General features: G+C 59.8%; 1 protein-coding gene across 6 annotated transcripts in view; it reads left to right on the top strand.

Annotated features, from left to right (window-relative positions):
* ZNF316 (zinc finger protein 316) overlaps nucleotides 1-19509 on the top strand; it is a 37794-nt gene extending 18285 nt beyond the window's left edge. For 3 of the 6 annotated variants that reach the window (XM_034988325.1, XM_034988329.1, XM_034988328.1), the window contains 5 exons: nucleotides 3976-4352; nucleotides 4557-4696; nucleotides 5481-5607; nucleotides 6096-6209; nucleotides 13609-19509. In XM_034988325.1, coding sequence (XP_034844216.1) covers nucleotides 4004-4352; nucleotides 4557-4696; nucleotides 5481-5607; nucleotides 6096-6209; nucleotides 13609-15935 — 3057 coding nt within the window. In that variant the 5' untranslated portion in view covers nucleotides 3976-4003 and the 3' untranslated portion in view covers nucleotides 15936-19509. Of the gene's footprint in view, nucleotides 1-200; nucleotides 4353-4556; nucleotides 4697-4745; nucleotides 5172-5480; nucleotides 5608-6095; nucleotides 6210-13608 lie in introns of those variants that run through there. The other 3 variants (XM_034988326.1, XM_034988330.1, XM_034988331.1) reach the window with 3 other exon arrangements.
* The last annotated feature ends 235 nt before the right edge of the window (nucleotides 19510-19744 follow it).

Raw genomic sequence — 19744 nt, 5'->3', positions numbered from 1 at the left:
GGCGCGGGAGGCCTCGGGGAGGCCGCGGGGCCGGTGGGGCCCCGGCCTGGGCCTGGCAGGGCCCGAGTGGCGCGCTGGCCGGGCATTCAGCGGCCGCGCCCACGCCCGGCGCGGCCCGCGGACCCCCGCCCCAGCCCGGGGGGTTGGGGGCGGGCTCCGACCCCCGGGGCGGGCGGAGGCCGGCAGCGCGGGGCAGGCGGGCTGGGGAGGACACGCGCGAGTCCTCGGGAGGTGCCTGCCGCCCGCTAGGCCTGAGGGGCGGGGGTTGGGCCGTGGCCGCCCCCGGGGACACACCCATCCAGGAGGGGCTGTCACCGCCACGGCCTCTGCGGGAGACCCACGCCGATAAGCCCCCTGGAGGGATGGAAGTGGCTTGGCCGGGCGCCCCGTGAGCTTGCTCAGTGACCTTGGGGGCCTCGTCTGGGTCCTCCCTCTCTGCAAATGGAGGCTCCGGTGGGCTGCTGTGCCGACTTCTACTGCTAGTAGTCTGCTAGGGGAACCTCTCCCTAGGGCTGGGCAGGGTCTGGGCTGCCCCATGTGGCCACGGAGGTGGGAAAGGGGCGGGCCTTCGGTGGAGGACTAGGTGGGTAGCGAGAAGGGGAGGTGTGCAGGAGGATCAGGCCCCGCTGCACCTGTATGGTGAGACCTTGGTACTTAGTTTGGTTCAACAAGTGTTGGCAGGTCTGGGGAGCTGGCTAGCATGGTGAGGGGCTGGCCTCGGGGAGCTGGGCGCCCGGATACAGCTACTCCAGGAGCTAAATCCTGGAGGGTAGGGCAGCCCAATCCATGGACACACAGTGAGGATCCTAGTAGTCAAGGAAGGAAGGCTTTTTGGAGGAGACAAAAACCTGGAAGGCCTTGAATAACAGGGGTGTGGGAGGAAACGGGCTTAGATATATGTCTCCTCCTTCTCTATGTAGGTTCCTTGAATTTGGGACTTTTGTGGAGAGTTTCTAACAGTTTCCAAACTTTTTTTGTTCTTTTGGTCCTCCCTTGTCTCCATGGAGGGTGTCTTGTCATCCTCAGCTGTGAGCGTCTGCAGTGCTGTATCCTAGGATGCAGGGCCTGGGTGGAAATAAGGGTCTGGGATGAGTCGGGTAGGGGGGCGCTATGTTGTTGAGGCTACTTACATGACCGTCTGTGACTTCTGACCTGGAATCGGGTGCCTGAAAGTGGGCAGAGTGAGTGTCAGTGACTGACAGGCTGGGAAGAGAAGAAAGGAAAGTGTGTGGGTCTGGGGGAGTGAGCCCAGCACCCACACGCCTGGGGAGGCAGAAGGCACCTGGTGCCCAAGTGACTGAAGTCTGTTTTCCAGAATGATTCTGTTCTGGATTCTGGGTTGGGGTATGTGGGGTGTCTGGCTGTGCTAGGCCATGGTTCCATCTGCGGGGTGACTGTTGACCTCCAGGGCTGCTGAGCCCTTCCCTTCTCTGGTCACCAGCAGGTGCACCAGCCTCTTTGAAGGCAGAGACTCTCAGTGCTTCTGGTGTGGGTTCCATTTGGAAGGACCCTGAAGAGTGGTCATTCTGGAATGTGGCAGTGGGGCCAGAATACTGAGGTGTTTAGTTTTGTTTTGTTTTAGTGAGTTCTAGGCCCAGTGTGGGGCTTGAAGTCACGCCCTGGAGATCAAGAGTCGCATGCTCTACTGACCGAGCCAGCTAGGAGCCCCTGAGTTTTTAAAATCTCATGTTCATCACATTGATTACAGATTTTAGAGTCACTTCCTTAATAAATATTTGAGTAGCTCTGTGTCTGACATGGGGGGATTCAGGGATGAGCAAAGGGAACTTCTGTCTTCTTGCAGTTGACCGTGTGTTTGGGGAGACAGGCAGTAAGGAGACAATTCCGTAAATATATAAAAGTGAGGTTCTGTGAGGACAGAGTTCGGGGAACTGGGTGAAACGGGGGCCTAGGGGGCTACCTCCAGAGGATCAGTGAAGAAGAAGGGAAGCAAGTTCCAGGGAAAGGGAATAGCATGGGCAAAGTTTCAGAGGTGGGACCAGCATGGGGCCACTTTATTCCAAAGCCCTGGGGTTTTCTTCTGTTGCGAGTGGGTCCTTGGATACGGCAGACCGGCCTGTGGGAGTCTGCTCTGGACGGTGGCCAGGCAGGAGACAGCTCCGCTGGACTTGGTGTGGTGTCTGGGTTCAGCCTGGATTTGTAGCCTGAGGCCTGGGTGAGGAAAGCCCTCCTCTGGATCCTGAGGTGGGTGGCGCTTAGGAAACCTTTGCTGAGCTTTCTAAGTGCCCTCAGTGCTGGGTAGGGCGGCTGCGTCTTCTTGGAGGTGGTTAGAGTAGTGCTTGGCACACGTGTTTCTACACTCCGGCGCCTTCACATGGCCAAAGAGCTACGGAGACTCGAGGATGTTGGTTTTGGGGAGAGGCTGAAGGCTGGGGCGGCCCACCTAGGCATAGCTCTTCACCTGTGACGCTGGGTTCGGTGACTGAATTCGCGATCCAGTCAGCTAGAGGGGGCGTGAGGGGTGGGACAGAGGTGGCTTCTGGGAGCCCGAGCATTTCAGCTCCTGGACCTGGGCCCTGGTCTCTGGGAGGCCTTCGTGGCTGCTCCGAGTTTCCTAGCTATTAATGTGTGGATTGAAAGCAGTAGCTAGGAGCAGTTCAGAGAATGAGTGTGTGCTGCCTGATTAATAAAAAAGCGATGGGTTGGGGAATAAGAGCAGTTGTCTCATAGGTACCCGGTGTTCTGAGCTGTCCTCCTGACCCTGCACGTCTTTACGTGGGGCGTCCCTGTCCTGTTGTTGGGGTTCTGTGGCAGATGCTGTCTACTCGTGGAGCCGGCTGAGCTGGGGTGGACCCAGCTGCCCCATGTGGCCTGACTGCAGGAACCCTCTGGCCTTCATGCCCTCGTCCCAGGATTCGGGGGTTGCTGTGTTTGCAGTGGGCTTGGATCACTTTGGAAAGAGCCCTGTTTAAGTCTTAAGCGCTGATGGGTCCAATGCTGGGTGGCGGGCTCATTCTTAAGCTTTCACTCAAAAAGGAGCCTCAGAAACCGACTTTGTCAAAACTGTGACCCTGTCCTGCCCTTGGGCCTCCACCGGGCACCTGGGAGGGAGGAGTGGCCCCTGGGCCCGTAGCCTCCTGTCCATCAGGTCTACAGCCCTTGGCTGTGGGCCTTGCGGCAGCTTGGCTATGTCTCTGCCTAGCACCTGGGCTGAGCCAGCTGTGACGGTGGCATGAGTAGGATTCTCTCCTGGGATTCTCTGATCCTTTAAACTTGTAGAGTTGTCACAGGGCATTTTAGATCATCTTTGCCGGTCCAGCGATGAACCGGATCTCCATGATCTGTTGAACTTTTTCTAGATGCCCTGGATGGAGTGAGGGGCAAGGGAGATGCAAAGGGTAACACACACTCAGGACCTCTTGTGTGCCGCCTCTGGCAGGAGGGAGCCTGACCTGCTGGCCTTCCCGGCAGTGGTGAATGAGCCCGCCGGTCTCATTGCACCCCTGCTCAGGCCTCTCCTCTCACACCCCTGCCGGCACAGTGTGGGTGCTGAGAGCTGGGTGAGCATTTTCCCCTATATGCCAGGTGAGCCGTTCCTCCCAGGCTGCACTCACCCTTTTCAGCCAAATGTGGGCCCCTCTCGGCCGTGTTGCCTGGACTCCCTGCTTCTCATGGCCCCTGAGGATAAAGACCTGGGCTAAATCCCTGATTTACTCCAAGAAAGCACGTTACTTCATATCCAGCACATAATTGCTGGCAAGAAAGAGCTGAGGCCGCATAATGGGGTCACGGAGAGGGGCTCTGTGGTTAGTTTTTCTGGGTACAGAATGTCCCAGTTGTGCCACGTGAGCTCATGGGAAGAGCCCTGGTCCTTCCTCAACTCAGGAGCCATTTCTGTCCAATGGGGGGGATGAGTCCTGCCTCCCGCGGGGCGGCGTGAGGCCCGTGTGAGGCCCGAGCAAGGCGCGTGAGCGTGCTGTGGGCGCTCGTCACCGCCGCCCGTCTGTGTTTCAGGCCGCGCCGAGGCTCTCCTCCGGGGAAGATGGCAGCCCTGCGAACCACTCCAGGCTCACCAGCCACGCAGCTGGCGAAGGTGGAGGATGGGTTGGAATGTGGTCCTGCTCAGGAGGAAGAAGAGGAAGAAGACCAGGGGGAAGAGGTGGAGATAGAGGAGGAGGAAGAGATAGTAGTGGAAGAAGGCGAGGACAAGCAGGTGGCGGAGGACGAGGAGGAAGGGGGGCGGGCAGGGCACGTGGATCAGGTGGAGGTGGAGTTGGAGGAGGACGAGGACGTGGAGGAGGTGACGGCAGAGGAGCAGAGTCTGACCTTGGGGACCCAGGAGCGCTGTAGCCGTGCTGCTGATGCCAAGTCCCCAGTTCTCCAGGGAAAGGGTAAGAGAAAGGAACCGGCTCCCGGGGTGGGAGGCAGTGGGGGCCTGGGAGGGCAGGCCAGGACAGGGTGGAGCTGGAGCATCAGGACCCAGGTTTTGAAATGGAGGAGCCTGGAACTCCTGCCCCTGCTTGCTCTCCGGGAAAGGTGACTGCGGCAGCAAGGCCCGACGGGGAAGGCGGGCCCCTAACAGGTCTTCCCCTCAGCCTTGCAGGCCGCCCGGGTTCCAGCCACGCCTAGGGATGAGGACCTGGAGGAGGAGGAAGAGGAGGAGGAGGAGGAGGAGGAAGAAGAGGAGGAAGACGAGGAGGAAGATGATGATGATTCCCTGACAGCTGGATCTCAGGTGAGCTGCTGTCTCTCTGGAGCTCAGTTAACCAGGCACCTGCTGTCCTGGAGACCCCTGTGGGCAAAGCAGAGGCTCTGTGGTCCTCAGGGCGAGTTCAGGCTGTGAGCGGGGACGGGCAGCAAGAAGTGACTGGGGGTCTCTAGCCCCAAGCCCACGGGACGTGGTTCCGCTTTCCCGGGGCCCAACCCTTCCCAGGCCATCATGTCCTGAGGATGTTGACTGCCCCTCACGTGGCTGCACTGCGGCCCCTTACCTGGAGGGCCTGTCACCTGTCCAGGCTCGGGTTTCCTGCCGAGCCCAGTCAGATCGGGCACCAGTGCCCACAGTCGGTTGAGTTGATGCCGCTTATGCACCCAGGCATGGGCCCTCACGTTGCTGATGTGACCACTGGCGTAAGGTGGACAATGAGGGGGGAGGACATAGCCTCCCCGCACAGCCATGGACTTGAGCTTTCTCATCTCCTGACCTCAGTGTGAGTCGTGGCTCTGCCCCCCCCGCCCCATGCTGAGCGTTCGCCCTCTCTGAGCCTGGGTTCCTAATCTCTGAACGGAAATGGGGTCTTTGGCTTTCAAGGCCACCACCAGGCTTGCACACCTTGAGTACTGCTGGGCCTTTGCAGGCCTGTCAGTGACGGGATGTCGGGCTGTGGCCCCGTGAGCTCCGTGTTGCAGGACCACGGTCAGCTCTTCTTGACGAGCTTTTTCTGTTGCTCGCGTTCTAGGGGCTCCCCCGCCTCTCTCCGAAGGCAGCTTAGGGCAGAGGCCAGGGCTCTGTTTTCCAGGGGCTGGTGACCTTTGAAGATGTGGCTGTGTACTTCTCATTGGAGGAATGGGAAAGGCTGGATGCAGACCAGCGGGACCTTTACAAGGACGTCATGCAGGAAAACTATGGGATCCTGGTGTCCTTGGGTAAGCAGGGAGGCTTTGTGGTCTGAAGGCTGCCAGCAGCCTAGCCGTTTGAAAGAGTGGCTTCTGAAGCCCCAGGGTCTAAGAGAGGGGCGTCCTGGAGCCAGCCCACCTCTTGGGGGAGTCCTAGGGACCGGGGTCTCCGCTGTGGCCCAGCAGTGCCATGAGCCAGGTGGATGTGCTCTGGGAGCCGCCCGTCCAGCTCCGGTCCCTGGGCCGTCTGCCCCCCGAGGCCTCCGGGGCTGAGGAGTCAGGGGCTAGAGGGGCTGAAGGTGTGTGGAGGGGCTGAGCAGGACAGCTGCAGCTCTCAGGGCAAAACTCTAGACTTGTGAATGTGGGATTTCCCAGGGCGGAGGCCGGGAGATGGGAGGGCTGGTCCGGGAAGGGAGAGTGAGGAGCCGGTTGGCATGTCGGGGATGGCACTGTGTGCGGTGAGGGCGGGGCCTGGCCAGCGCAGCCCTGCAGCTGCTGGCTGTTTCTCTCCTGGCCAGGCTACCCAATCCCCAAGCCGGATCTGATCTTCCGGCTGGAGCAAGGGGAGGAGCCCTGGGTCCCAGATAGCCCCCGTCCTGACGAAGGAGACATTGTCACTGGCGTCTACACAGGTGAGTAGGAGATGGAATCTTGTGGGGTTTCTGCTGACGCGGCTCCTCAGGGCTTTGCCAGACTTTGGCCTTGACCTTAGCTCTGTGCCGTGGCCTTGATGCTGGTGGTCTGGGATGTGGAGTGGGCCGCTTGGATAGGGAGGCCACCACGCGCTAACCTCTGCCTTTGTGCGTTGGCCTCTCCAGGCTGGCGAATCCTTAGAGAACCTACGCGTTCCTCTTAGGAGCCTTGGAAAATGTCCCTGTCCCTGCCTTGGAGCCTCTGATTGTTTTTGTTTTTTCTAAGTGAGGGCCATTTGTTAAGTGTTTGGCTCAGAGAAATAAGTGCAGGAACTGGGCAGACTCTGGCTGAGAGTGCCGGAACCCGCCTTTCTGGTTTCCACACTTGAACCGGTCCTGTGGCTTCTCCACCCATTGGGCTATCTCTGAACAAAGGGTCTGGGGGGCAGGCCTCTGGCCTGGGTGCGCAGCTCTACCCCTTCCAGAAAGGAGATTTGGGAGCGAAGTGTTCAGGGTGGCGAATTTCTCTGGACACTGCTGATGTGGTTCTGTTTCCCCAACTGTCTGAGCTTCGCTTTGCTCACGTGGAGAACAAATAATTTGACCTACATCCATAATTTCCAAGCCGAGGACGTGGGACTGTTGGTTCTGTGGAGGTGCTTCACGAGGTCTGAGAGTCAGGCTCAGTGTTTGAGAGAGATCCGTGGAGGGTGTGTCCGCCTTTGGGCTCGAGTGACGTCCCCCCAGTGAGGGCCACTGGATGGCTCGTGCCAATCAGGTGCCTGGATAGACTCAGAGCAGCTCATAGACATATTTCAAAATAAAAATACAGAAAAACACAGACCGTGTTACTGCGCCTACGGGTGGTCTCTTCAAAGTGTTTTCCCGTTTACTCTGTATTCTCTCGACAAGCCTGGGCCATAGCAGGGCAGAGGCGACCAGTCGACCTTGCATATGAGGACTTTGACTTTGAAAGTGGTGACGCCGTGGCTTGTCCAAGGTGGGCTCAGCCGCAGGGCTCACTTGCCACGGTGTTGCAGGATGGCCTTCCCGTCCCGGCTCTCCACGTGCTGTGGGGCCCTTTCTGGGAATCCTTCCTGGGCTTCATTCAGACTTGGGTGGGCACTGACTGGTGAGACCATCGCAGCTGCTTCCGGGACGAGTCTGGGACAGATGTTTCTCGGAGGGGGGTCTCAGTGAGAGGTGGGCCCTGTTTACGGGCACAGCTCAGAAAAGCCACCTGCAGATAAAGGGGCCACAGGCCTGCCTTGGCCAGTCTCTCATCATGTGGGCTAGATGTACCCCCATTCTCCATGCTTCTTGGAGGGTCCTGGGGTACAGCCTTTTGCAGGCTCCAGTGTGGGTGGTCCTGGGTGGAGTTCGGCAGCACCCTGAGGAGGCTGGCTAGCTGGGCTGGCGGCTGGTCGCTGTAGCAGGGCCGGTGAGCCTCGACTGCTCCCCCCATCCCCGCCCGTGCCACCTGGTGAGCCCGAGGTTGATACAGGATCCAGGCATGGTCTTAGACATGACCCTGTCTGCTGGGATCAGCTCTGGTAGGGCAAACCCATCTAAGGCCTTTCTTTCTTTCTTTTAATTTTTATTTATCTGAGAGAGAGTGTGTGTGTGCATGTGCTCGTGCGAGAGCAGGGTGAGGGGCAGAGGGAGAGAGAGAGAAAGAATCCTCAAGCCAACTCCCCTGCCCAACTCGGGGCTTGATCCCGGGACCCTGAGACCATGACCTGAGCTGAAATCAAGGGTGGGCCGCTTAACCGATTGAGCCCCCCAGGTGCCCCATCCAAGGCCTTTCTTAACTATGATTGTAGTCTCTTTGCTAAATGGTCTCCCTCCCCTCTTCTCCCCATACTCATTTCTGTGTGGCTGAGTCCATCGAGAATTGAGAATTGCTGGGTCTGGCAGGACGGATGCTAACTGTTGTGAGCCTGACAGTTTCTGGATTTCTAGATTGTAGTCTGGCAAAACACAAGTGTCTTCCTCTCTTGTGTTTCTTGAAGAATTGGGCCAAAAGGTTTGGACTGTGGCCGGCTTCTTCCACTCAGGCGCCCCATCCCGTCTGCTGTACTGACCTGAAGTCCCCTGCTCTGCCCTTCCAGCTCCGTGCTCCGGCCCCCCGACCCATATCCGCCCCCCCCACCCCAGCTCACTGCTGCTCGCTCTCCTCACCTCTCCTGACCCCACCCGCTTTCCTGCGCCTTTCTCCTCACCCGGCTTGGAGAGCAGTGCCTCACCCCCCACCCGCTGTTTGTGATAGCCCCGTGGAGTTGCCTGCCAGACCCCTGCCCATGCAGGACCCCATTTCCTGCCCACATCTGCACTGCAGCTGGGTCGTGGCTGGAGAAAAGTGTGCCTGCCAGCCGACCACACATCTCCTGAGGACACCGCCACCACCTGGGCCCGGTGGTCTGGCTTCGTGTCCTTGTTGGGTTGGCTTTCCGCTCTCTGCGGGCGACCGTCTTGGCCCTGAGGACCCCACACACCCCTGGTTTCTCAGCTGCCTTCCCGGCTGCTTCTCCACTTGCCCTCGCTTGTTCCCGAGACCAGGACAGTCCTGCGTCCTCTTCTGTTCTCTCTAGGTGACTGCGGCCAGAGCTTACGTCGATGCTGCCCATCCGCAGCTTCTTTCTCCAGCTCTCTTCCTGTCTGCTTGTCCACCCGTATGCTTGGTCTCTCCACTCACTTACCTGATGGGCATTTCAGAGTGAACCTGCACCTGAAGGGGCTTCTCCTACTCCAGTCCCCTCTTGCAGTGTCCTTGGCACCTGAGTGGGCCTGGCTGCGTGCCTGATTAGTCCTTGTCGCTCTGCCTTCCTCGCCCCACCCTGTCCCAGGCTCCCAGGAGGCCGGCGGGCCTGTGGCCACAGGTGTCCCTGAGCTGCCTCTGCCTGCCCTCCAGTAGCTTCCCCGTGCACTTGGCGCGGCGTCTGGGCCCCGCTGTGGCTTGAGACTGCCGCCCCTCCAAGCTCATCTCCTACACCCTTAGCTCTTCAGGCTCGGCCCCTCAGACCACCTTAGTCTTCAAGCTCTCGCCTGCCTCAGGGCCTTTGTGCCTACTGTTTCCCCTGCTGGGCTTGCCTTTTGTGTGGCTGGCTCGGCTCTCAGGCCCCACTCGAGTCACGTGTTCTCTGAGCACGCGGACTTCAGGAGCACGCCTTCCTGCATTTCTCCAGGATGTTCCCTGCAGTTACAGCAAACAGCGCTGTCTGAAACGGTCCTGCCTAGATGTTTGCTTCCTCATTCCCCGTCTGCTGCCTCCGGCCGCCTCCGTAAGAGCGAGCACTGTGTGCTGTCTTCCCCTGTGCTGTCTCCCTGGCACCCTGCGCGGGCCTGGCACCCAGCGGGGCCGGCTGCTGATCCCCCTCCTTGGCTGCACTCCTGCCCCTCATGTGAAAGTGAAGGACGGAAGAGAATTACAGTATGCAGGGTCACACCTGCTTAAGATGCCCCAGGAAAGGAGAGAGAGAATTTCAGAGCAGTAAGAGGTAAAACACTAAGGTGGGGGCATCTCAGGGTCAGTGAGCACAGTCAGTGGTTCTGGAGGGGAGGAGGTCAGGAGCAGCCGTGGAAGGTAGGCCTGGGACCAGCCTGCAGGTGGTCTTTACCTCACACAGCCCATGAGCGCCTGGGCGGAGTGCCTGGGCTGGGCCTGTCTGCCCCACCGGGGTCGGGTGGATATTAGTCCTTAGCGTGGGCCTTCCCTGCCTTTGGCACACCCCTGAGGGGGCCCTGGGTGTCCCCGAATCCCCTTTTTTTGTCTGAGCCAGGGAGAAGGCACTTGGGTCCTGTCTTGCCTCAGAGCCCTGGGCGCGTGGTGTAGGCAGAAGGGGAAGGAGCCAGGAAACATTCCACCTGAGGAAGGCTCCTATTAATAGCTGGTCCTTGGTATTATATTCATGGTACAGATGAGGAGACTGAGGCCATAGAGATCACCTGCCAGTGATGGGGGGTGGGCCCTGTGCTCATGGGAGGACAGAGCCCAGTACAGGAACCTGGCCTTGTCGTGAGCTGCCGTCTCCCCCACACTTGAGTACAGCCCTGGTTACCAAACTCCTGCTCAGTGGGAAGGAAGGGCAGCTGACCAGCAGTCCTGGAGGCAGGAGCCCACCTGCAGCTTGGGCCCACCAACCCTGTTCATGTCCTCCCCTTCTAACTGTTCCTCGGTGGGGGGGCTCTCCTCAAACGTACCTCGAGTCTCCGGGGCTGGATGGAGAAGTCAGGAGCAGGTGTTGACTTTACTCTCGGGCCCCAGCAGAGATGGGTTTAGTCAGAGCCGACTCACCATGGGACCAGGTCAGGGTGGGTTCCCGGACCGGGCAGAGGTTGCCCCGGGGGCGGGAGTCGTAGAAAACGGCCTGGTTCTCAGGGCGTTGTGTGTCCGTCGTGCTGAGCAGCCCTCGCTGGGCCTCGCAGCAGCTCGGGGACAGAGGTGCACCAGGCGTGTGGCTCGGGGGCTTTCATCTTCTCCGAGGCCCTGTGATGAGTGCCTTGGTAGGGCACTTAACTGACGAGGGGGCTCTCCTGACAGGGCCACGGGTCAGCCCCTGGGATTGTCATCGGGGCTCAGAGCACTGGTTCCAGCTTAGCTAATCATCACCCAGGGTCATAGTCCTTGGGAGCAAATGTCGCAAGGAGATGAAGCAGCAGCTCCCACTTCCCAGGGTCCTCTTCTCTGCCCTACCCCTGTGGGTTCTGGAAGAAGCAACTGTGTTTGACCCTATAGGCCCCTGATGCAGAATGTCCCCTCACCCACCTTGTAAAAGCATTCTCTGCTCTGGCTCTCGTCTCACAAGGAGACCTGGTAAGTGCTCACTTGGATTCCAGCAAACTCCCTGGGAACCTGGAGTGACCTTTCCATTGGCCGCCCCCACTCCAGGGCCCCACCTCCAGACTCTGGCCCACTTTGGTGACAGAAAGACAAGGGAACAGAACCCAGCCTCAGGGCAGGCTGGTCTTCCTCTGCATCGCCCTCCAGTGGCCCTGCTCCTCCCGGCGATCTTGGGGTGCAGCCGGCTCTGACTGCCAGGGACATGGCCGCCCTTACTGCCCCTCGTTTGGTGTCCGTGGTGCTGTCCACCACCTTGCCGTGTGTTCAGTGGTTTCTCGTTCCTGGACAAGAGGCTGTGCCGGCTCTGGAGGTCCCTCCTGTATCGCTCTCCTCTGCAGAGGCTTGAGGTGGGGGCCGGGCAAGGGCTCCCCTTCCCTGGTGTGCGTGGGGGCTTTCCGCTGCTCCTAGACCCCAAGGAAGAGGTGTTGTGAGTCACTGGGACCTGGCCCACCCTTCCCAGTTCTGAGTGGCCAAGGTAATTTGGCCTGCGTGTCGGCTTTGTATCCAGCAGGGGCTGACCCTGGGCTAGGTCCTGGGGTGCACACTAGCGCCCCTAAGACGTTGAACGTGTTCCTGTGCTTCAGTTCCCCCGGCCTTGGGGAGTCTCTAATTCAAACTACTCAAGACCCTCCCCAGAGTCTTGTGGTAAAATTCTTTTTGAGACTCATGGCAAGAACTCCCAGCCGATCTGAGTACCCACGGAACTGCCTGTCCCTCCACCATCCCCTGCTGTCTCATGAGGGTGCTCTGGCCTTCCCAGTGAGGAGCTGTGCCTTCTCTGTGCTCTGCAAGGGGCGGACGCCTCACGCCACCCACTCGTGGCCCCAGGTGGCGGCTGCACGTAAACTGAGCTTAGTTCAGGAAACTTTGGTCTCCTATTTTAAAACTTATTTTTACTTTAACAGTATAGTAGTACTAACTGTAGAAAACTTGAAAGTATTACAATTCTGAAAAAAATAAAATAACCCATTTCTGTACGCCTTTAAATGATGCGTGTTTTTGTTCACAGCTGAAATCATGCCCGAACAGTTCTGTGTCTGGCTTTATCTGTCCCTGCGCTTTGCTGTGTTCTCCCACGTGACCATATCACCCTACATGTAGAGTGCTGTACAGAATATAGGACGAGGGCTGAGCCAGGGTGGGCAGCCCTCCTGGGCCCCCACCTTCCCTCAGGGGCAGGACTCGGTGATCCACACTCATCCAGCCAGGTGATGCCTGACACTGGCCACAGTTTTGGTGGTGGACCCAGGTGGGGTAGAGGAGGGGATTCCCACCCTCTAGAACCTTCCAGATGCTAGGATTCTGGGGAGGGCGACAGCATGGTGTGCGACCACTGTGGACCGACCCGGGGTGGAGTGTACATGAGAAAGTAGGCACACAGGTGCTTTGCAACATCTGGGGCCACCGTGGGTCAGGCGTTTTGCCTTCTGTTCCTTGTGTGACTTAGTGCCTGCTCCGCAAATGGTAGTTCTCTCCTGAGAATGGTGGCAGGCCGATCAGCACTCCATTTTGTAAACTAGAAAACCCTCCAGGTCTGACTCCGTACCCACGCTCTGCACTGAAGGGAGAGGTCACTTTGGTGGAGGAGGTAGAGAACTGCAGGACCTTTTGGGGGGGTGTCCTTGGCCTTCTGTGATAGTAGGGTGCTTGCAGTTCACCCAGTCTTAGCCAGCTTGGGACTGTTTCCCAAATGCACAGCCACTCAGAAAAAGCCAAGCTTTGGGGTGCCTTAGCAGGGAAGCTTGGGCTGTGCCTGAATCATTGCTGGAGGCTGTTAGGATGAGTGCAGAGGGCTGGGGCCCAATGGCCCCTCTAGGTCTCCTTGGCTCAAGGCAGCCTTTTCAGGTTCTGCTCTGAGAGTGGGAAGGAGACCCACCACTGCTGGCCAGCCTGAGGCTGGTGGAGAAGAACTCAGAGGGGAAGGGATGCTGAGCAGAACTTAGGTGCTTACAAGGCAGGTCCTCAGCTGCAGGGCCCTGGGGCTGTGCTGGTGCTGGAGGCTTGCTTGCCTTGGGCCAAGCAGGGGTGGGTGGGGGTGCGTGGGGGGTGGAGTTCTCTGGAAGACAAGGGGTTTTGGGGAGAACAGCTCAGGGGTCTCTGTTTTTCTGAGTACCAGATGCCTGTTACGGGCTTAGCCCCTGGTCTCCCAGGAACCTACAGGCAAGGTCACCAACTTTGTAGAGCGTTCCTGTTTCTCAGCAGGGTGGCAAGCACTGGAGATCTGGAAGAGGGATTAATTAGTTGAAGCCATTTGAGGACAGTCCAAGAAGTAAAGGAATCTGGGCCTCCCCTAGGAGGGACACCCATGCGCACATTTCTCCCATCTGCAGAGTTCCTCCTGAGGGAGGCCGTGGCTTTACTGCCCCACGTGCGCTGCAACGCGCACAGCCTCTCCCTTCGTGGAATGCAGAGGCACCCTGTCCAGAGCCTGCGGATGGAGGCTCGGTGCCGGGGGAGCTTGGGGTCCCGCGCAAGCTGTGATTTCTCTAGGGAGGAGCCAGCAAGGGGCTGCCTCGACCTCCTCTCACCTCTCTTCTGGCCTTCCTTTGTCGCCTTCAGGGGCCTGGTTCTGGACGGACGACCTAGACGACCACGAGGAGGAGGACGACGAGGACTTCCTGGCGGAGGTGGCCGAGGAAGAGAACGAGCCCCCGGGGCTCTGGTCAGCGGCCTACGGCGTGGGGGACGTTCCTGGGACCTGGGGCCCCGATGACTCGGATTCAGCGCAGACCCCGGAGGGGTGGGGTCCCGACCCCGGAAGCCTCGGGGTCCTGGCCGAGGGGTCCGAGGCAAAGCCCTTCCTGCCGGGCCGGGAGCCTGGCGCGAACCTGCTGGCGCCCTGGGCGTTCCCTGCCACTGTGGCTGCTCCGGCCGGGCGGCCCGAGACCACGTGCGACGTGTGCGGAAAAGTGTTCCCGCACCGGTCCCGGCTGGCCAAGCACCAGCGCTACCACGCGGCCGTCAAGCCCTTCGGCTGCGACGAGTGCGGCAAGGGCTTCGTGTACCGCTCACACCTGGCCATCCACCAGCGCACGCACACCGGAGAGAAGCCCTTCCCGTGCCCGGACTGCGGCAAGCGCTTCGTCTACAAGTCGCACCTGGTCACGCACCGGCGCATCCACACCGGCGAGCGGCCCTACCGCTGCGCCTTCTGCGGGGCGGGCTTCGGGCGCCGCTCCTACCTGGTCACGCACCAGCGCACGCACACGGGCGAGCGGCCCTACCCGTGCCCGCACTGCGGCCGCAGCTTCAGCCAGAGCTCGGCGCTCGCGCGGCACCAGGCGGTGCACACGGCCGACCGGCCGCACTGCTGCCCCGACTGCGGCCAGGCCTTCCGCCTGCGCGCCGACTTCCAGCGCCACCGGCGCGGCGGCGGGTGCGCGGAGCCCGGCGGCGACGGCCCTCGGCGGGAGCCCTGCGACACGGGGCCCGCGGCGGGGCCCGAGGAGGCCGAGGTCGGGCCGGAGGGGCCCGAGGAGGCCGGGGCCGGCGAGGCGGACGTAGAGGCCGAGGCCGAGGCCGAGGCGAGAGAGGAGGCGGCGGCGGCGGTGGGGCCCAGCCCCGGGCGCAAGGAGGACCCCGAGCCGGACAGGCGGTTCCTCGAGCTGGGCAACGGCCTGGGGGAGGGCGAAGGCCCTTCCTCGCACCCACTCGGCTTCCACTTTCCCGTGCACCCCAAGTCCTGGCTCCACCCGGACGGCTTCCCGATCCTGGGCCTCCCGGACTTCGGGGAGCGGCTGCAGGCCGACGGGCGCCCCCTGCCGGGGCCCCTGGGGGGCCGGCTCGCCCTTGTGGAGGGCGCCGGGCTCGCCTGCGACCCTTTCGGCAGCGGCGGGCCGGGGGGCGGGGGCGGCGGCGGGCTGCGCGCGTTCGCGCCGGCCGTCGGGGGGCTGCTCGCCGAGCCGGCGCCCGCCGCGCTGGCAGAGGAGGAGAGCCCGTGGATCTGCTCCGACTGCGGCAAGACGTTCGGGCGCCGCGCGGCGCTGGCCAAGCACCAGCGCTACCACGCGGGCGAGCGGCCGCACCGCTGCGCGGACTGCGGCAAGAGCTTCGTGTACGGCTCGCACCTGGCGCGCCACCGCCGCACGCACACGGGCGAGCGGCCCTTCCCGTGCCCCGAGTGCGGCGCGCGCTTCGCCCGCGGCTCGCACCTGGCGGCGCACGTGCGGGGCCACACGGGCGAGAAGCCCTTCGTGTGCGGCGTGTGCGGCGCGGGCTTCAGCCGGCGCGCGCACCTGACGGCGCACGGGCGCGCGCACACGGGCGAGCGGCCCTACGCGTGCGGCGAGTGCGGCCGCCGCTTCGGGCAGAGCGCGGCGCTGACGCGGCACCAGTGGGCGCACGCCGAGGAGAAGCCGCACCGCTGCCCCGACTGCGGCAAGGGCTTCGGCCACAGCTCGGACTTCAAGCGGCACCGGCGCACGCACACGGGCGAGAAGCCCTTCCGCTGCACGGACTGCGGCCGCGGCTTCGCGCAGCGCTCCAACCTGGCCAAGCACCGGCGCGGCCACACCGGCGAGCGGCCCTTCCCGTGCCCCGAGTGCGGCAAGCGCTTCTCGCAGCGCTCCGTGCTCGTGACGCACCAGCGCACGCACACGGGCGAGCGGCCCTACGCCTGCGCCAACTGCGGCCGCCGCTTCTCGCAGAGCTCGCACCTGCTCACCCACATGAAGACGCACCGCAGCGCGGCCGGCGCGCCCGGCTCGGCCGCCGCGGCCCCCGCGTCCAAGGCCGAGGCTCCCGCCAAGGGGCCGCCGGGCGCGGGCAGCGGGCCCGGGGAGCGCGGCAGCACCCTGCTCGAGTTCGCGGGCGGAACGAGCTTCGGCTCTGAGCCGACGGCCACCTTGGCGGGGCCCTCGGGCGCCTACGAGGAGAGCGTCCTGTGATGGCCCGAGGCCGACGGAGGCGCAGCCCGCTGGGCCGCCGGCCCCTTGCTCCTCTGGCCTCGGGGTGCTGAGGGCCCCAGTCCTGGTGCGGTGCCTTCCCCTCAGCCCCCGGTGCACCGCGCCGCCCCCCGGCCTCGGGCGCCCCTCCTGCCGGCCCTGGGAAACCGGGTCGCCAAGCTCGTCCGGCCGTGCAGGGGGCGCGTGGGGAGAGGAGAGCCGCGCGCGGAGGAGGCGAGGGCAGGGGGCGGCCACCCGGACCAAGACTGCGGCATCCCTGGGTCTGTGCTGTGGAGCCACGCGGTAGGGATGGCAGGCGATCTTATTTATTTCACTCGGGTTCCGATTTGGGTGGCCTGGAGGACCGGTGGCCCATGAGTTTGTAAGTGGGTTGTACAGCGAGGGAGGGGAAGCCCTTGCGTCAAGGGGAGGGTGGGGTGGTCGAGGGCGGAGCGTCCGGCTCCTCCCGTGGGTTTGGCTGACGACTTCTTCCCATTCCTCAGTGAGACTTCAGGGACCTTCTGGTCATTTGAGTGTGTCCGGGAAGTTTTAAGGACTGCGCGGGGCTAGGGGAAGCCTTATGGGTTTCCGGAGGACTGTGTTCCTCCCTGCACGGGGGGGACAGAGATGCAACTGGGAAAGCTTTTATTCTGTCTACTGTGGATATTTATTTCCATCTCTTGTATGGCCTGAAGAATCTGGGAGGAGGAGGAAAAGCCAGAAACCAAATTTGTGGCCCCAGGCGGGTGGGTTGCAGGTGTTCCAGGGTCCTGAGGGAGTTTGAAGCCTTATTCTGGGGGAGGGTCACTCGCTCTCACCCCACTTGAGCACCTAGATCAGCCAGGCACAATTCTGCCCGGTGGGTTTTGGTCTCCGCCTCCCCCTTTGAGTCCTTTGGTACTCTCACCTCTGGCAGCTGGAGGGGGCACACTCAGAGATCCTCAGGGGCCCCTTGCTGGCTGCTGCGGCCATGGCCCCAGCCTTCAACTGCCTGGGCCCCCACCCCCCCACCCCCGGGCAGGTGGACACATGGGTCCCTGCTCTCTAAGCCCAGTGCTTGTTTAAATTTAATAACCAATTGTAAGGTGACAGGTCGGCAGCAGGATCATTTCTCACATCCCTATGGGGTTAGGGCCCTGTGACGTCTGCAGGTCCTTTTAATGCTGCTTCTGTCATTATTCTATACTAGAAGCAGGTAGTGTTTCTGTTTAGAATCCCATGTCACAGGGTGGGCAGTCTGTACAGTGGAAGTCCACCTCTGGGGGTGTGGACTTGAGCCTGTGGCTCAGTGACAAGCCAGGCACCCAGCTATGCAAGGCCCGCGCCTGGTGGGCACACCGCCCTCCGGGTTGGGCCATTGGGAGCCACGGGGCAGGCAGCTGAAGTATGGCTCACGTGAGATCCTTTCCTCCCTTAATGCCTTTTGGGCCAGTGTGAGTGGGGCCAGAAAACAGATTTTGAAGCAACTGCATTCCCTTTTAGACCTAGTTCCTTCTGTTTTAGTGTAGACATGGCCTTGGGGCCGGAGAGCCAGCAGCCAGGCTGCTGAGGCTGGGGGCGGGGTAGGAGGCGCAGTAGTTGGTGGGTGGGAAAGCGGGTGTGGATGGTGGTGTTAAGAATTCACCTGGCTGGGTGAGGTGGTGGGGTGGGTCGGGGTGCTGAGGAGGGCAGGGGTCCCAGGAGGCATCAGCAATGCTGGGTGGTGCCTTCCCTGTCCTCAGTTTCTTTCCTCTCCCTGTGGGACAGGAACCTCAGGGGCCAAGGGCAAGGCAGCGTAGCCCTGCATGGCTGGGGTTTGGCTCCGTGCTCATTCTCCTTGCACACCCCTCAGAGTGCATATCTTTGGTGCCCCCCTGGGCCCCAGCTGCTTCCGCCCTGGCCTGGAGCCATCAGCAGGAGGACCTAGCTTTAATAAAGAGTGGAGAAATGAGCTTTCTGACTGGATTCCATGTTGTTGCCGCTCCTCGATGCCCTCAGGGAGGCTCTGAAAGGTCTCGGGCCTTTTTTCTGCAAAAAAAAAAAAACAAAACAAACCCACAAAAAACTTTTTTTAGGAGTTTCTCCTTTCAGAAACTAGAAATGGCTCGGGAGGAGTCAGCCCAAGATGGGCTTTGGCTCCTGCCTCCTGTGTCTACCAAGTCTTTCTGGGAGTCCCCAGCGGGCCCCCCACACTGCCACATACTCTTTGTAATACACCTATCTTGGGATCTTATTGTGCTTAGGATTGTTTTCTCCAGCCTTCCCTTGGTCAAAGGAGAGGGGCCAGGTCCCCTTCCTGGGGGTCCAGACATTCACTGAGTCCCAGACATTTCCTCAGAGGCCTCAGCGCTTCGTGGGTTTATCCAGGCTCATCTGCTCTGTGCCAAGGCAAAGGACACCTCCCCAGGACCCCCAAACTCCTTCCTTTGTAATGATTTATTGACTACCTTCTCACCAGATGATGCCCCATAACCATATCTGACCTCCCATTCTTTGCGCGTGGATTTGGAAAAATATGAACTATGAAGTAAATTGTCTTCGAGATGTGATTTGGAGGCATCAGAACAGAACCCAGTGTTTCAGTTTAAAAAAAAAAAAAAAAGGCTTTGAGTGGCAGATGGATGTCAAGACCTAGTTAAAAATTGATGGCCTTGAGGATCTTAAAGCCTATTCAGAAAAGGCCAATTATTCCCGGATAGAGCTTACAGATGTCTGGCCAAATTCTTTTTTATTTGGGGGAGGGTGGGGGACCCAATCCTGATGGTCATAGAAAAAAGAAAGTAGACAGCCCTTCTGGTTTTGAGAGGACTTCCAAATTTCTGGAGTCCCTGACTGATTCCCCAAGTGTCAATTTAGCATCTTCTATCATTGCCAAGGAGTAGAAGCCCCCAGGAGATGTGACCCACGCAAGGTGGTACTTTGAGAGTCTTGAGGCTCTGAGCACCCCTCTGGCTTCCCCCTGCCTTTGTTATTTTCCTGTTTCCCTCTTGCTTGCATTTTCCCCAACCTCCTTCCTTGCTCCTGACCCTTTCACTTGATCTCTTCAGACATCTTCTAACTATTTTTTCTTTCTCTAATTGGCTACATATGGAATAAAGTATTTTGAAATTTTTGGTTATATTTATTAAATAAAGCTTTATGATCCTTGTTCATTATTTAATTTTTTTCTGATTATAAAATACATACTAGTTGTAAAAATCCCAACAGTATGACAAAATGTGTTACGTGCACACTTACATCCTACAGGGTCACACCACATCCAGCCACCGGGAACCAGAGCAGCTTCAGGAGGCGTGGGGTCCCATTTCTTCCATGGAACAGAAATGTTTCTCCACTGGGGACATACTTTACACGTTCCCTTGCAACTTGCTTTTTTCATTTAACAACATATTAGGACATACTTTCCCACCGGACAGAACTACCTCACTCATTTTAACTGCCCCAGCATAGCATTTCATTTTGTGGACGTACCCATAATTGATGTAACCTCTCCTGCAACAATGGGTATTTGGTTGTTCCCAGTGTCTCACAATTACGAACAATGCTGCAATGTCGATTCTTGTACATATTTCTGTGCAGCTATGTAGATTTTTAGTTATTTGTTTAGAAAAAGAACTAGAGGTGATGTTGCCAGGCCACAAGGCGTGTGTATTTAAAGTTTGGAGTATAGCTAAATTGTCACTTAGAAAGGCTAACTCCAGTCCAACAGCAGATTCTCCCAGCGTAGTGAGAAAGTGCTGGTGGTCCACGGCCTCGCCAACAGGGGGCATCAACAATCGTTTTAATCTTGCTTTGTTCTTAATTTTACAGAGGTGAATGGCTTGCCTTTTTCT

Source organism: Mirounga leonina, unplaced genomic scaffold, assembly GCF_011800145.1.
Source record: "Mirounga leonina isolate KUSES-001 unplaced genomic scaffold, KU_Mleo_1.0 Mir_454, whole genome shotgun sequence".
Taxonomy (NCBI): domain Eukaryota; kingdom Metazoa; phylum Chordata; class Mammalia; order Carnivora; family Phocidae; genus Mirounga; species Mirounga leonina.
The sequence above is the reverse complement of the archived record's forward strand: the minus strand, read 5'-3'. Positions and strand labels throughout refer to the sequence as shown.